This window comes from Bombus vosnesenskii, unplaced genomic scaffold, assembly GCF_011952255.1.
Source record: "Bombus vosnesenskii isolate JDL3184/JDL3185 unplaced genomic scaffold, Bvos_JDL3184-5_v1.1 scf7180000014535, whole genome shotgun sequence".
NCBI classification, from domain to species: Eukaryota; Metazoa; Arthropoda; class Insecta; order Hymenoptera; family Apidae; genus Bombus; species Bombus vosnesenskii.
The window spans coordinates 150,884-163,182 of NW_022883506.1; the positions used below are offsets into that span (position 1 = coordinate 150,884).

Here is a 12,299-nt window from a genome sequence, read left to right on the forward strand (position 1 = left end):
TGAATTATATTGAATTAAATGAAATTGTATAAAGAGAAAATTGAATGTTTTTTCTAAACCGTTTTAAATCAAACCGTTATTTGTATAATATGTATATGTACATATGTTTTATATGTATATACATATATAACATGTTCATATATTTCAATTTTACCAATTTCTGTGATTAAACCATAAAGGAATAAAGCTGCTTACACGATCACTATCTAACTACTCATATGTTCTATGACTACTTTGCTCATGTGTTTGTATTTTACGTATTTATCGGAAACTTAAATATGTAAATACTTGTTTAATTGTGTACATAAAAATATAAATTTGCATAAGTATTCACAATCTACGAATAAATATTAGAAAACTTGCATACGAAATTAAAACATGTACATCTGTTAGAGGGCAGCACAAGATAATCAGTTACAGATCAAAAATGAACAAAACGAGCGCTGCGAGCAAACCGGTCGACGTGTTCTTGATACGAAGGTTTTCATGAAGTACAAATTTTATACTTAATGTTTATTATAATAAAAATTACTCGAATAATATACAAGTTGTACTTAATACAAAATGAAAGCTTACCTCCTTTTTCTGTTTATATCTTGAATACATAGTAAAATTCAAATTGTAACTGCTGTATCCAACCTCTAACAATATAACCGACAGAGTGAAGACTCGAGATTTTAACTCTCAAAAGAAAGTCACTTGTCGTTTCATAGTAATTATGCACTCACTTTTTCGACACTATCACCCCGTAAATTTTTCTTTTTGAAACAAAGATAATAATTTCACAAACACTTTCTCAACGACATATTCAGGAACGAAATTGTCAATCACGGAACAACCGCATGGCATGGCGACCGCGGTTACAACTCGACGTATATGTACAGTATTTTAAACGATACGTCACATCCTTAATCCTTGATACTATTGGTTGCTTTCAAAAGAATCAACCAATCAGTTTTGGAAGTTTCTTATTACGCGGGAAAGTAAAGTAAATTCCGTTAGAAGTGTTGAAAATACATTTAAGAAGTCAAGCATATGCTTTTTTCTTGACAAGTTTAGATACATATCAACCTAAAGACAAATGTAACACTTTTCTTAGAAGAATTAAATATAAAAGTCAAATAAAAAATTATTATCGTATAAATTACATAAAACAATAATAAACACATATACTTCGATTATATGCAGCCGCCATTGCTCCACTATTTAGATCGGATTCAAACGTCTATTGCTTTAACTGTATTGTATGTATATTATTTATAACATACTTGCGAAAAGAAAATTAGTTTCACTACTTATATGCACATATGTATATAGTACTATTTATAGTATATATTGTATAGCTAGCTATATTAATCTATAATATATTAATAATCATATTAATATTAATACATATAGAATAAAATTTTTTATGTCAAACTAAAAAAAAAATATTAATACAATATAAAAGTTGGACAAACGAAAAAGCATATATATTCTATATATTTGTTTAATGAAAATAAAAATGGATTTTAATATATAAAAATATACATATCTTGATATATGCACATATACATATGTACATATATAAAATATGTTAATTCATATATTTCTATACGTAAATAAATGTCAATGCAAATTTTAAAAAAATGCTGTTTTTAAATATTATTGTTTATACGTACTTACATAAGTACATACATGTGTAGGTATGTATATACATATTTACTACACAAGTATATGTAATTGACATTTTTATTAGTAGTTATTAGTATTTACAAAAATAGCATAGCATATGCAATGACATTTTTATTAGCAGTTATTAGTATATACAAAGATAACATTTAAATAAATTTTACTTCGTTAATTATGAACAGTAACAACATACAGTATTTTTAAGAAGCACTAAAACGAAATTAATTTATGTAAGTAAATCAATTATTATATTTATTGTTAGATGTAATAAGTGAAAAAAATTAATTGGAAAATTTGGAGTGAATAGGAGGAGCATTCATAGTAACGCGTAACTTTAAAAGATGGCAGCACCTGAAATACGCGTACCTCGGCTTGATATGTAGATTATAGAATTTGAAAGCTTTCATGTAAACTTTTTATAATTTATGAAAAATTAACAAATGAAATGAAAATTAAAACGTCCTTATTATTTGAAATACAGGGTGATCTAGGATTAACAGATGTTTATTAAACCTATAACCAAATGATGAATTATTTAAATAATTCGATAGGTGGTGCAGTGACTGGTGATTCTGGTTTACAATTGAACAATGTAGAAATATTATATACTAAAGTGCAAAGAGTTTATATGAAGCCACAAAATAAAGAAGAACGTCAACGTGAACTGAGGGTTAATGTGGAATGCCATGCGGGTATTAGTCCTGTATGTCGCAAGGTAGCATACATTTTAATGTTTGCATTAGCCTGTAATTTGTTGATATACTAAAGGATAGTTGGAGATATATTTTTATTATTTAATAATAATTGTGTATTTATATTACAGAGTTTATGTGTTTTGTTAGCAGATGACGATGATCCTTGTTTCCTTTATTCCTTATTCATCACAGAAGACGATTTCAAAATTTTGAAATCTCAACAAGGATTATTAGTAGATTTTGATAATTTTGCGACTCAACTAATATATTTATTAGAGCAATGTCAAATACCTGCTACAAATCTATCAAAATCACCACCAAAGTTTTTGTTGTTATTAGCAGAAGAAGGTGGAGAATGGATGTTAAAATTGGTTGAAACAAATAATTTTAAACATTTATGTCATTTGAGCCTAAATATATCACCTGCAAGTGATTCAGATTTGAAAACGCACATGGCCATGAAAATTAAACAGTTGAAAGAAAATATTTTACAACAAAATAGAGATGCACTTGCACTTGAAACAAGATTGAATGACTTATTAAATAAAGTAGAAACAAAAACTAGGGAATTGGACCAATTGGAACAAAAGTATGTAACAGAAAAAAGTCAAATGCAAATACTTTCATCGGAACAAATAGGCCTTGAAAAAGATAAGTATGTAGCAACATTCATATAATTATGTGTGGTCATATATATGAAATATTTATTAAGGATTTCTAAACTTCGATAGGTTTGCCAAAGCACAGTTAGAGTGGCAGTGTCAAGGTGAAAAACAAAAAATAGAAATAGAACGTAGGCATACAGAAATAATAAAACAGCTTCATACTGAACTGGCAGAATTACGTACACAAAATTCAACGTACAAAGATAAGTTATCTCTTCTTGAAGCAACTAATGTGGAACAACTTAAACAGCTGCAAAATCTTGAAAAAGACCTTAATATTACTCAGAGAGATTTGAATCTACTGAAAAAACAAAATTCTAAATTAGATACAGATTATCATGACAGAGATAAAACAGTAAATAGTTTGAGAACAAAAGTTGCTGTACTTGAACAAGAATTAAAAGATAAAGGTATACTTATTACCAAACATACCGAAATGTTAAAAACTGCCAAAGAACAGAAACAGCACCTTGAAGATCTTCTAACTGAAAAAGAAGGTCAGTTACAACGCAAACAAAATTCTTTACGAAATTTAAGTGATGACTTGGTTAAGGCTAATGAAATATTAACAAAATTACAAAACGAACTTGCTTCCACAAAATCTAAATTAAAATTAAGAACCAGTATAGCACTTGAACAAGAAAGGTTATTAGATACTAAACAAAAAGAAGTTGGTCAATTAGAAAACAAAATGGAAAATTTAGTGAAAGAAACAAAAGATGCAAAAACAGAGATTGAAAATTTGAAAGAACAGCTCAAAACTCAACAGAATCAGTTAGAGGAGAAAGAAAAGATAATAAAGAATAATGATAATGGTAATTGAGTATTTTTAATACATTTTATTATAAAATTTTTGATTAATGATGTATACACAGAGTAATAATTTTAAATTATTAAATATTATTAGTTATATTTTTGTTTCTGTAATATTTAATATTTTTATATTTAATATTATTCAGAAAAATAATATTTAGTATTCTATTTTAGTATCTTAAAAGAGATTGCATTATATATTTAATATTATTATTTTATATTCTTGCAGTAATAAGTTGGTTAAATCGACGATTAGCAGATAGCCAATCTCCACTACAAAATGCTACTGTAACAGCACCAATTACAGTACCATCTTCGACTCATTTAACATTACCTCGAACGAATAAATTAGTTAGTAATAAATATGAAACACGTACATCTGCACCGAATATAGTACAATCGAATGCATTATCTGGATTACCACTGAGAAATCCCATTGTACAAAATCCAAATATTAATCAAACCACACGTATGACAGCACGATCAATGGGTGTTGGTATTACTGATAATACAATGGGCATATCAACGTTTAATAAAAGTGGTCAAATTTCGAGTACTAGTACACCTATGGAACGTATCAATTCTTTGAACAAGTTATCTGGAAATATCGCAGGTTCGTCTTTGGTACCAGTCGCTGTAGAAAATAATAATTCATCTGTACCACCAAATGGTACAAAGATAAAAAGTACAAGTGTCACACTACAGAGTGGATTAAGAAGGGCAGGTTTATCTGATAAGCCAATTTTACCATCTGCATATTTTCCTAAAACATTACATTGATTAAATATACAACAAAGACTATCAGTAGTAATTATACATCAAAGTTGTGATGCCATATAAAAACATATCAGAATATAATATTATGTATAGTATAAATGGTTATTATTTCAAGTTTAATGTTGGAAAACAGTACAAAATAGTTATGCAAAGCAAATGATGTTAAAACATTTTGAATTTTATATCTAAAGATATTGTTTTTATAAATTTATATGCATGTATTATGAGGAAATGATAGACATACTCATTTCTTATTATTTTTCCTATCTACGCGACTTAATTCGGTGTTTATTGCTAAAAGATAATAATGTAATAAAAATCATAAGAATCTATATTTTTGCAAGTACGTACTTTGCTTCTATATTCGCTAAAAAAAAAAAAGTAAATGTTGGGAAGCATAATCATCTCAGATATGATAACAAATAATATAGAATATTAATTACTAATCATCACATGCACATAATATTTTTTAATAACACTGTGTCAATTCATCACTGTTTTTATATAGCTACTTTATCGTGGATTTCAAATTTTAAATCAACAAAATGCTATATAAGGATTCAATTAACATTTTGTCTCAAAATTAAATACTGCTTGTTATTATGGTCCATAAAATCATAATCTTATTCTTTAAATAGGTACCTGGGAAAGCTTTTATCTTACAGATTAAAGTGTGTATATATCGTAGTTGTTACAAATTTTTTAAGCTATGTTAATCTCTAGTAAACTGAATAAATGTATTGAATAATTGGAATGTCTTATGATAAAATTAGATTAGCAGGATTTGTTATAAATTTACATTTAGTAAAATTCATGTAATATTGTCTTAAAATAAATGTATATTTTTTATAACTTTGTAATAATAAAAGCGATTTGTACGTATTTTGTATCAGGTATTTTCAGAAATAATCGTATTTATCAGATGTAACATAATATTTTTTCAGTATTTTTAAAATAGATAACGAAAATAAGATGTTGATATAAATAAAATGAACTAGAAGCTTCAACAAATTGTACAATTTTTATAAATACTGGGCGTCCTAAAATATTGGCAACAAACTTTAGGAGCATGTAGTTACTCATGAGAACAAACAGGAAGGTCTTAATAAACAGGAGTCAAAAATTAGTTTCGGAATTACAAGATGTTTTTATCAGTAAGACATTATTACCTTTATGGCATACATATGTTCAATACGTTCTCCGTTAGTTTTAATACACACTTCGACATATTTCCTCATAGAAGCGCGCACATGTTGAAAGATCCCCGGCATTTCTCTTATATATCTCTTGGTAGCAGTTTTCGATTCGTTGTATTATCTCATTTACGAAGCAACTGGTTTACTATGCACTATTTTTTGTACGCTAAACATCTCGTAATTCCAAAATTATTGGTTTTTCGACCCATGCTCATTAAGACATTTTTGCTTATTTTGATGATTATTACGTGCTTCTAAAGTTTGTTCCCAACATTTTAAAACATCCTGTATAACAGAAACTGTAAATATATCAAGAATATGTAAGAATAACAAATTAAAGTAATTGTAACATTTTATTATTCAAGAATCTCTTAATATTTGTTTTTCTACAATTTTTTTATATGGTTATTTATACAAATTTTGCTTATATATTTTCTTTCAGACATGAAATATTTCTAGTCTACAAGGTATTTGATACATATATTTCAATTTTTTCAATAATACAATAATGAAATTTCACTAAATTTCATATGCTGGTTATATGTATATATATATATATATACAAAAAATATAATTGCATGTTTTTATGTATCAAATTCTTATTAATGTTTAAAAACATTACGACGACTAAGTTTTATCAGTACACATGTAAAATATGTATTTGCTGGGTATAAGCCATACTGAAAGAGATTTGTTACATCATATGGATGGATACATATAATAACAGTATTAAATACAATAAATATAAAATAACTTAATAAATGATTGATATATTTTATTACCTTTTGTACATAAAATTTTAATAAAATATATATTACATAAATACATGTACATATTTCTTACATACATTCTAAAATGTATCTCAAGAAATTAATAGAACTTGCAACACACTTTTAACATATTGCAGGTATGGAAATGAGAATTTTAAATATTAAATGTACAGAGTTTTCTTTATTAGTTATTACAAATGTAGTACTGAGAAATTATATAAAGCAGAAATAACAATTATTTACAAGTATAATGCCAATATACACCATTCTTGATTTAAGTGTACATGCGCTATTAGTATTTCTTTAACTAGTGAAAATACCAAAAAATATTTTATATGAAAGCTGTTGAATTACATACTCGAAAGTTAATGAAATATATAGACCTGTTTTCAAGTGAAATTATACACTTTTATTACTACTGTCACCATCTTCTTTAATATTTCAAAATGAATTCAACGAGTATAACGTGTATATTTGAAGAATAATTTGTTGAATATCTAACACTTAAACTGGACTTGTTATATACTTATAAAATATTAAATTATTGAACTTCATAAAAGTAAATTTTAATGAAAATATATTCTATCAATAATTAATTTACAAGGAAGAAAATATTATAAACACTTTGTACATAAAAAATAAAAATACGTGATTTATTAAAAATTCTATTTATTAGTTTATATCAACTGAAAATGTTGGTGCATCACTCAGTGACAATTCTGTACATCCCACATCTAAGAGCGGGAGATCCATTCGTTTGCGTCTCCGTTCACACTTTGGACATGGTTTATAAGCATTTAAACATTCTGTGTGAAATACTGCATTACAGGCTCCACACTAAAATTACATAATATCTAATAACTTATTAAACTAGATTTTATTTAAACTAGATTAAACTATTTTTATACAATTATAATAAAAACATTTACTCACTCTGTATGTAGATTCCATGTCAAAAGGATAAATAACTTTTGGATTATTGCAAATTTCACATATAAAACCTTTCTGACTACAAAGCCAACAATTTATAACATGATTTCTTGCAAATTCTACTACTTTCTGCAGTTGTTGTGCAAGAATTCCATTGGATATATCATAAAGGTCAGAAACAGAATATTGATGAACATGTTCATACAAGTAATCTCTAGGTGCAACTTTTTTCTGTAAGGACTCGATTATAGGTTCACGACATGTAAATAAATAAGCTCTTAATAAATTTAATTGAATTCTTAATGATTGTAATTGTGCCATACTATCTACAGCCATATAAATTCGTGGATTTAAGACTTTAAGATCTAGTAGCGTAGGACAATCTTGTAAATATGCTGCAGCCTTATTGCAAACAGGGTAACATTTTAAATCCCAATTATGAATTACTCGTGATGGAATTAGATATTCATTTTGTGACATACAGTTTAAACAATAATAGTTACCAGAGAAAGAGCAAACATGTGCTTTTGAAAAGGTCATACCAATTGCATGGCCACATTCAAAACAACTATAATCTTGTACATCCAAACCTTCCTCTTTGGGAAGTTTACCCAGTTGTTCGTCAAAATTTATTGCAGCTTTATTTTCTGATTGAATTTTGATTCCATCATTAGATTGTTGCTTTTTTGGATATTTTTTTAAAAATTCTTGAAGATCTATGACTGATGCATTTCCAACAGTATGATAGCTTTGAATAATTGCATCATACGTAGGTCCATCACCAGGAGTACGAGCTGCATTTGTTCCAGAGTCATGAGATACTGCAGATGAAGTTAACGAAGATTCACAATCTTCAAATGACGTAGACCAACCCAATCTTCCAATTAATGAATTCCCTACTGTAGTTGAAACAATATTTTGCAACGTTTCATGATTCTCTACAATATGTCCAACCCCCAAATCTTCAATATTGTTGCATATATTAATTTCTGTATTATATTTTGGACTGCCATTATTTGAAATTTCCTTTTCTATTTCTTCTCCTGTTTGTAAATCTTGTTCTTCTTCTTCCTCCTTCAAAGACGGAGTTCCTCTTGAATTATTGGTTAAATGATCTATACCAATGTTATTTGATTTCTTATTAGCTAGTATAATTTTTAAAGCTTCATCTTCTGTGATACAACCTGCATTATTAAGAGCAGACTGTGATGAATTAAATGAACCTAAACTACCAATAGAGCTAGCAGTTTCAACTTCATCAAAATTGTCACCATCTGTTAATTCTGTAGTTATTGTTTTTGCAATATCTACTGCACTAAATATTGGACAAGATTTCATCGGTGGTGACCATATGCCTGCTAATAGAAGAGGAGTATTTGACCAAAAATTTAATAAGCTACTATTACAAGCTAGTTTAAAGCATATGTTGTCTAAACTTTCAATTAGTCTCTGTGCAACTTCAACAAGGTCTGTATCTCTAATGAATGCAGATCGATTGTAGTATGGCTTTAAAGCTGAATTATCTCTTTTAATGGAACAAAAATAGCTAGCTAAAAGGCCTTCGTTTAAAGCTAATCGTATCCAAGCTCTGCAATATCCAACTTCTGTCGTAAGCTGACTTAATGTTTGTATTTGATCTATAATTTGTCGATGTGAAAATACCAACAGCGGACCCCAAAAACTTGGCTGTGGCACTGCATTGAAATCTGGGCCGCTTAAAACTTCTGTTACTCGATTTAAAAGACTGTCTTTTAATCCATGTAGGAAGATAGCTTCCAAAACGGAGCACAGGGTCATACTTTCGTCGCAATTGCCAACTGCATCGTTTTCCTCCACTCCTGGTGCACTTTGCATTTCCATCACGCTGATATTTAACTGTTTTTGCAACGATTCTCTGATTAATACAATTCTCTTGTTCATCATTGGATTGACTGTTTTCAAAAACGAATTCATCTTTTCGAATTTGACGTTTCACAAGAGTAGTAGTTGCGCTATTATAGTTTGCTCTTTCAAGCATCTTTGTGATTATAATAGAAAAAGTTACCTAAATTTTAGAAGGTAACTCGATGAAATCACTAACTGTGGTAATGAGACGTAGTAGATATTATGTAAATTACATTGGCAGAACTCGTACATTACGCTGATACTAACAAAGAAACAAGGAAGTACGGTCAGAAAAAATACAAATCACAACGTGATAAGAAAAGCACGCGAACTTCGAACCAGTAATAACGCATGACAACGTAATCTCTTGATGAATGTGTGAGAAATAGGTTACATCACACAATAACAAACTATTTAACCGTGTTTACTTTATATTTAACTTAAAAATTTACAAGCATTATCTTAAGATACGAACAACTAAATCAATTTTTAACATAATGATGATTCGTTACTTTCTGACACTTAAAACATTCCTTGGGTATTCTTATACACAGATTATGAATCAGCAGCATTTCCGTCAGCTTCGTAGTTTTCTTTGATAGTAATACGTATCAAAGCGATAGATTGCGCTGATATACATCAATGTGTGCTGTATCAGCTAGTGGTGATATTTGACATTGATATATATATTCGAAAATGTTTTTAATACAAGCTAGTAATATTAATTAAGTATCAATAAATGTGTTTTAATATGTTAATAGTAAATATTTAACAAATGGTATTGTAGTTATTTGTTTCATTAATTCATTGATCGGTAGATGTAGTAGATAACAATTCGTTTCATTTACTATGGTAATACGTTTTACTTATTTCAATAAAAAGGAATGATTATTACAGTTTATAGTTAAAAATTTTGGTTTTGTTTATAGATCAGTATTTATAATACTAAAATCTTTGAAGCAAAATTATAGCTTTATATTCTTTAAATGATGTTCTTAATTTCAATAATTTGACATCAAAATTTAAATTGCAATAGAAATTGGAAAATAGATATAATAAATAAGAAATGTAAGAAATAATATTATGGCATAGTAAGTAATAGTAAATGGCATATAATTTGACTATACATATTTCCTTACCGCGAGTAATGTTTTTTTCCTATGCATATTTCTTTTCATATATTATGGAAATCTATTGAATTTTATGTTTGTACACAATTAGCTTCATTGTGCAAGAACGTTACCAAAATTTTATCACTGGAATCAGTTTCTGAAATATCGGACAAACATTAAACAGTCTTAGAAAAAAATTAATTTATCAAATATATGGGAGTTGCTTTAGATTCTATAATCAAGTTTCCATTGCTACACCGTTCCTATATTTAGATATGCATTTAGCTTAGAGTATCTCAAATGTTGGAACAGGTATATGTACGTACATACGTACTTGTGTGAACGACCGAATACCGAATACGCATGATAGGACAATGAGTGTTCTGAAGTGTTCTTAGTTTGACGGCGGTAGAGTTCTGGTATGGTAAAGAAGAGAGACAGAGGAAAAAAGTAAGCAAGTTGAACACGAGGACAGCGAAGCAAATACTAGAATCAGGGCCGTAGCATTCTATTGATTATTATTGCATATGGCCTTATTATTGCATATTTCCAAACTTTTATTCTGAACTTTATTAAGGAAATGAACGTTGTGAATGTATATGAAGTGCATTGCTTTCGAAATATCAATTGCATTATCAAATGCATTAATACATTTTCCCTATAACATTTTGAGGAAACGTCAAGAAATGTTAAGAAATCTGATAATGTAGGATGTAGAGTATGATAAAAATGTATATATTACATTGTAAATTTAAACAATTTTCTTTCTGCAAATAAAAGAATAGTGCCCCGATGTCGGCATTTCCCTTCTACACATTAGAAACAAGAAACAATACATTTTCTCACGAGTTACTGGTGTATAGGTGAGGTGCCTTTATGGTATTTTATTAAGTTACAAAGCTGGCAGAATATAATTTTGGAGCGAAAAATGATTTGCATGGGAGCATATTTATATTTTTGACTTTTCATGAAATATAATGTAATTGAATATATGTAAGAAATTCAAGTGTTTTATTTATTATTGAAAAATAATATTTCGTGTTAATAATAAGAGAAACAAGCGTAGTTGTAGATAAAAAGTTCTATCGTAATACAAAACGTTGGGGCGTACGGACCACGGGTATAGGAACAAAAAAAAAAAAAATTTTAAGGATTACGGTATGCAGGCGGAAAATGTCAAAGCAACGTCGTTTTTATTTACGGCACTGACAATGAGAGGTCAGGTGGTGGAAGTAGTGGGGAGGACAGAGACGTAGGGTGTCTGGTCGTTTGGTCGGTGCGCGCTGCGCGCGGAACAGTGATGATTCGACTGGTCAAGATGTTGGTCTGTGTTGTATATGTAATCGTTACTGGTTGATCGATGATAAGAGAGCGTGTGCGTTTTGTTTCAACCCGTACGCGATTCCGAATACTGTTTGCCAATTGACATTTGGAAGTTGTATTGGAAACGCTTGCTCTTTTAATAACAGATAAGTTGTTTGACAGTGTTTAATGTCGCGACACCGTTATCGAGCGATCTCAGAGTGCTCGTATGTCATGGATGTGAAGAAGTAGGCGTTGTCTGTGTTAAATGCCAAAATCAAATATAACATGACATCCCGCAGAACAAGGGAATGTAATATCATAGTGTATAAGTTGGCGGAAAAACGCGTTGCAGCGGTGGCAGTAGCAGCAGCAAAAGAAGAAAAAGAAGAAGAGGAAGGAGGAGGAGGAGGAGGAGAAGGAGGAGGAGGAGCAGAAGAGAATCGTTGTTACGTCGTTCAGGGTGCGCTGAATAATTGATTTC

At 29.0% G+C, this 12,299-nt stretch overlaps 3 protein-coding genes and 1 long non-coding RNA gene across 6 annotated transcripts in view; 1 reads left to right on the forward strand and 3 right to left on the reverse strand.

Moving 5' to 3' along the window:
* Positions 1-862, reverse strand: part of LOC117240027 (inositol-pentakisphosphate 2-kinase) — a 77,933-nt gene extending 77,071 nt beyond the window's left edge. The window contains exon 1 of one of the 2 annotated variants that reach the window (XM_033505873.1): positions 577-862. In XM_033505873.1, the coding sequence (XP_033361764.1) occupies positions 577-606 (30 nt within the window). In that variant the 5' untranslated portion in view covers positions 607-862. The remainder of the gene's footprint in view (positions 1-576) is intronic. The other variant, XM_033505874.1, reaches the window with a different exon arrangement.
* A 1,144-nt stretch (positions 863-2,006) lies between these two features.
* On the forward strand, positions 2,007-5,473 carry LOC117240021 (spindle assembly abnormal protein 6 homolog). Of its 2 annotated transcripts, XM_033505864.1 has the most exons (5): positions 2,007-2,078; positions 2,153-2,386; positions 2,495-3,021; positions 3,098-3,846; positions 4,074-5,473. In XM_033505864.1, the coding sequence occupies exons 2-5, from the start codon at positions 2,195-2,197 to the stop codon at positions 4,622-4,624; spliced, it is 2,019 nt and encodes a 672-aa protein (XP_033361755.1). In that variant the 5' UTR covers positions 2,007-2,078; positions 2,153-2,194; the 3' UTR covers positions 4,625-5,473. The 2 variants fall into 2 exon arrangements, with proteins under 2 accessions (XP_033361755.1, XP_033361754.1); XM_033505863.1 differs by having other exon boundaries at positions 2,014-2,386.
* A 1,275-nt stretch (positions 5,474-6,748) lies between these two features.
* Positions 6,749-10,015, reverse strand: LOC117240020 (pleckstrin homology domain-containing family M member 1). Its single transcript, XM_033505862.1, has 2 exons — positions 7,521-10,015; positions 6,749-7,424 (listed from the first exon to the last, which is right to left on the reverse strand). The coding sequence occupies exons 1-2, from the start codon at positions 9,468-9,470 to the stop codon at positions 7,260-7,262; spliced, it is 2,115 nt and encodes a 704-aa protein (XP_033361753.1). The 5' UTR covers positions 9,471-10,015; the 3' UTR covers positions 6,749-7,259.
* Positions 10,016-10,560: 545 nt separating this feature from the next.
* On the reverse strand, positions 10,561-11,048 carry LOC117240057. Its single transcript, XR_004494628.1, has 2 exons — positions 10,848-11,048; positions 10,561-10,670 (listed from the first exon to the last, which is right to left on the reverse strand). It is a non-coding gene; the product is annotated as an uncharacterized LOC117240057 (long non-coding RNA).
* Between the last annotated feature and the right edge of the window lie 1,251 nt (positions 11,049-12,299).